Genomic DNA, 2246 nt, shown 5'->3' on the forward strand with positions numbered 1-2246 from the left:
TTTTATAAAGCAAATCGCATTTCTGGCTAGTATATTTCAGAATGAATGGATAAGGATTGAGCCAAGAGCTTGTGGGAGCAAATCCAATTTTTGGCAGCCAATGTCAGTTACGCCGTTTTTCAGAATGACGATACGCGGTTTTGTACTTTAAACGATGATATGTACGTTCATAGCATTTTCGTAGATTTCACGAAAAATAGGACTACCAAGGCTTCTGTGATAGCCCCCACTTATAGCCTATTTTCACCAAAAGCTTAAGAGGTCAGGTAAGTTGAAAGAATTTTCATATATATACTTCAATATAATATTTGTAAATGTAATAATATTTGTGTAACTCTTTTCTATTTAACGGGTCACCCTAATAAACCATCGATATTATGGTAAAATTTGCGAAGATGTAACGCATAGCTCACCAAAAAATTTCGAACACATGGTGTTTGTCTCAGTGGGTGAATTTGGTGGAGTGACTTGGGAACCACTTGGGGTACAGGGGGCCCATTTGGAAACAGTTTAGGACCAGTTGGTAACTAGTTTTTGGAGGCCTGTTTGTAAGCAGTCAGGGACCAGTTGGGTTCAGTTTGGGACTAGTCAGAAACTAGCTACTTTCGTACCATCTGGGGCCCAGTTGGTTGATTTGAACTCCAGTGGCCGTCTTGAGGCGTTCGAAGGCCTTTTAAGGAGTTTTTAACGTGTTTTTGGACGCTGGGAGTGCCGTATTAATGTGTGTAAGCACCAATCTATTAATATCGTTGAATTATTTCAATATTTATTGCAAAACTTTATACAGACAAGACTAAAAAGTAGAAAATAAACAAAATAAAAAAACTTTTTAATATAAACAATTTATGAGATTAAAAATGCAAAGCGTGGGGCGCATGTAATAGACTTGAATTGATATATAAATATATGAATAGCGATCGCTTAAAATCGATATCAAATTTATACTTGTGCTGTAAAAATTTTAGGTCTATGTTATGTAGTTTGACTGTTGTCAATTAAATCTAATGTTTTGTATTGCACGCGTTCCACGTTTTTCGTTTTCAATCTCATAAATTGTTTATAATGACTTTTGCTAAAATTTCAAAATCAAAAGTTATCAAAACAAATTCTATGGGACTGAGAAATATTATTTTCTGCTTTTTAGTCCATTTATAAAAGCGTGGTATATTAAAAAGTTTAATTTTTTTTATTTTTATATTTGATTTCAAACTGAAAGAAAAGTGAGTGATGCCACATTAATTAACAGATTTAACGATCATTAGTTAAGTGCTCGTTGGAGCTATTGAAATGAATGTTTCTGAGTGCGGCTGTAAATGTTTTTTTACGATGAAAAAAGAATGCCACGATACAATTAAATGATAATCGCTGAATTCGATCAGATGATTAGTCATTGCCATCTCTACAAACGCACTACAACCAATCGACACATTGGATAATCATGTGCAATCAGTTCATTTTTTCTTACCTATATTATCTGATAATTGAATTGCTAATTGAGAGAAATGCACTTACATCATTGAATTCACTCTTGAATGGTCCATGTGATTGCATTAGTTTGAAGAATGTGCGCAAACGCTTCGATTTATGTGGCAAAACTGGCTGCGCATAGGCCAGGCAATATTGTCCTTTGATTTCTTCACCGTCATCGCCGTTAGCTGCTGTTGCATCACCAGTGGTGGCGCTGATGCCTAGACACTGGTCGAAATCACCCAGCTGATTTATGTTGCCATTGAGTATCCCCGAAGTGATCTTGCCGGTGGAGTCGTGCACTACAATAAAAAAAGAAAGAGCTATGTGAACCTTTCATAAAAATCTAGGAATTTGTACAGCCTAGATAAAAAAATTCGAAAAAATTTTAATTCAGTAAATTGATTTTGCACGTTTTCGGTTTCAGCTTGTGAGCCGATGAATAAATTAATACGTAAAGGGGAAACAATAATTGGCAGCAGGTTCGGTATAAATTGAATAAAAGATAAGTAATCAATTGCTAGCGTTGTGAATAGACAAGAAGCAAATAACATTGATGTCACGTGATTGGCGGAAAAAGTTGTACAATAGCTTCTCGTGGAATGCTCTGAGTACAGAGGCTGTATGAAAAGCTACTTAATAAGATGTAGTGAAAAAATTATTGTACTGTCTTTTCAAAGATATCTTTGAAACTCTCTCAAATTATCAAAGAAATGCATTATTTTAATTTCAGCAAGAAATATCGAATATTTTTGAGTTTTTTTATAGCAAAAATAAAA

At 34.6% G+C, this 2246-nt stretch overlaps 1 protein-coding gene across 1 annotated transcript; it reads right to left on the minus strand.

Annotated features, from left to right (window-relative positions):
• Positions 1-1466: 1466 nt before the first annotated feature.
• On the minus strand, positions 1467-1769 carry LOC118755126 (the record flags this gene model as incomplete). Its single annotated transcript, XM_036489973.1, has 1 exon — positions 1467-1769. A coding segment is annotated over one exon (299 nt), but the record flags the coding sequence as incomplete, so codon positions are not given.
• Positions 1770-2246: the final 477 nt, after the last annotated feature.

This window comes from Rhagoletis pomonella, unplaced genomic scaffold (assembly GCF_013731165.1).
Source record: "Rhagoletis pomonella isolate Grant_MI unplaced genomic scaffold, Rhpom_1.0 Rhpom_scaffold_05388, whole genome shotgun sequence".
Classification (NCBI taxonomy): Eukaryota; Metazoa; Arthropoda; class Insecta; order Diptera; family Tephritidae; genus Rhagoletis; species Rhagoletis pomonella.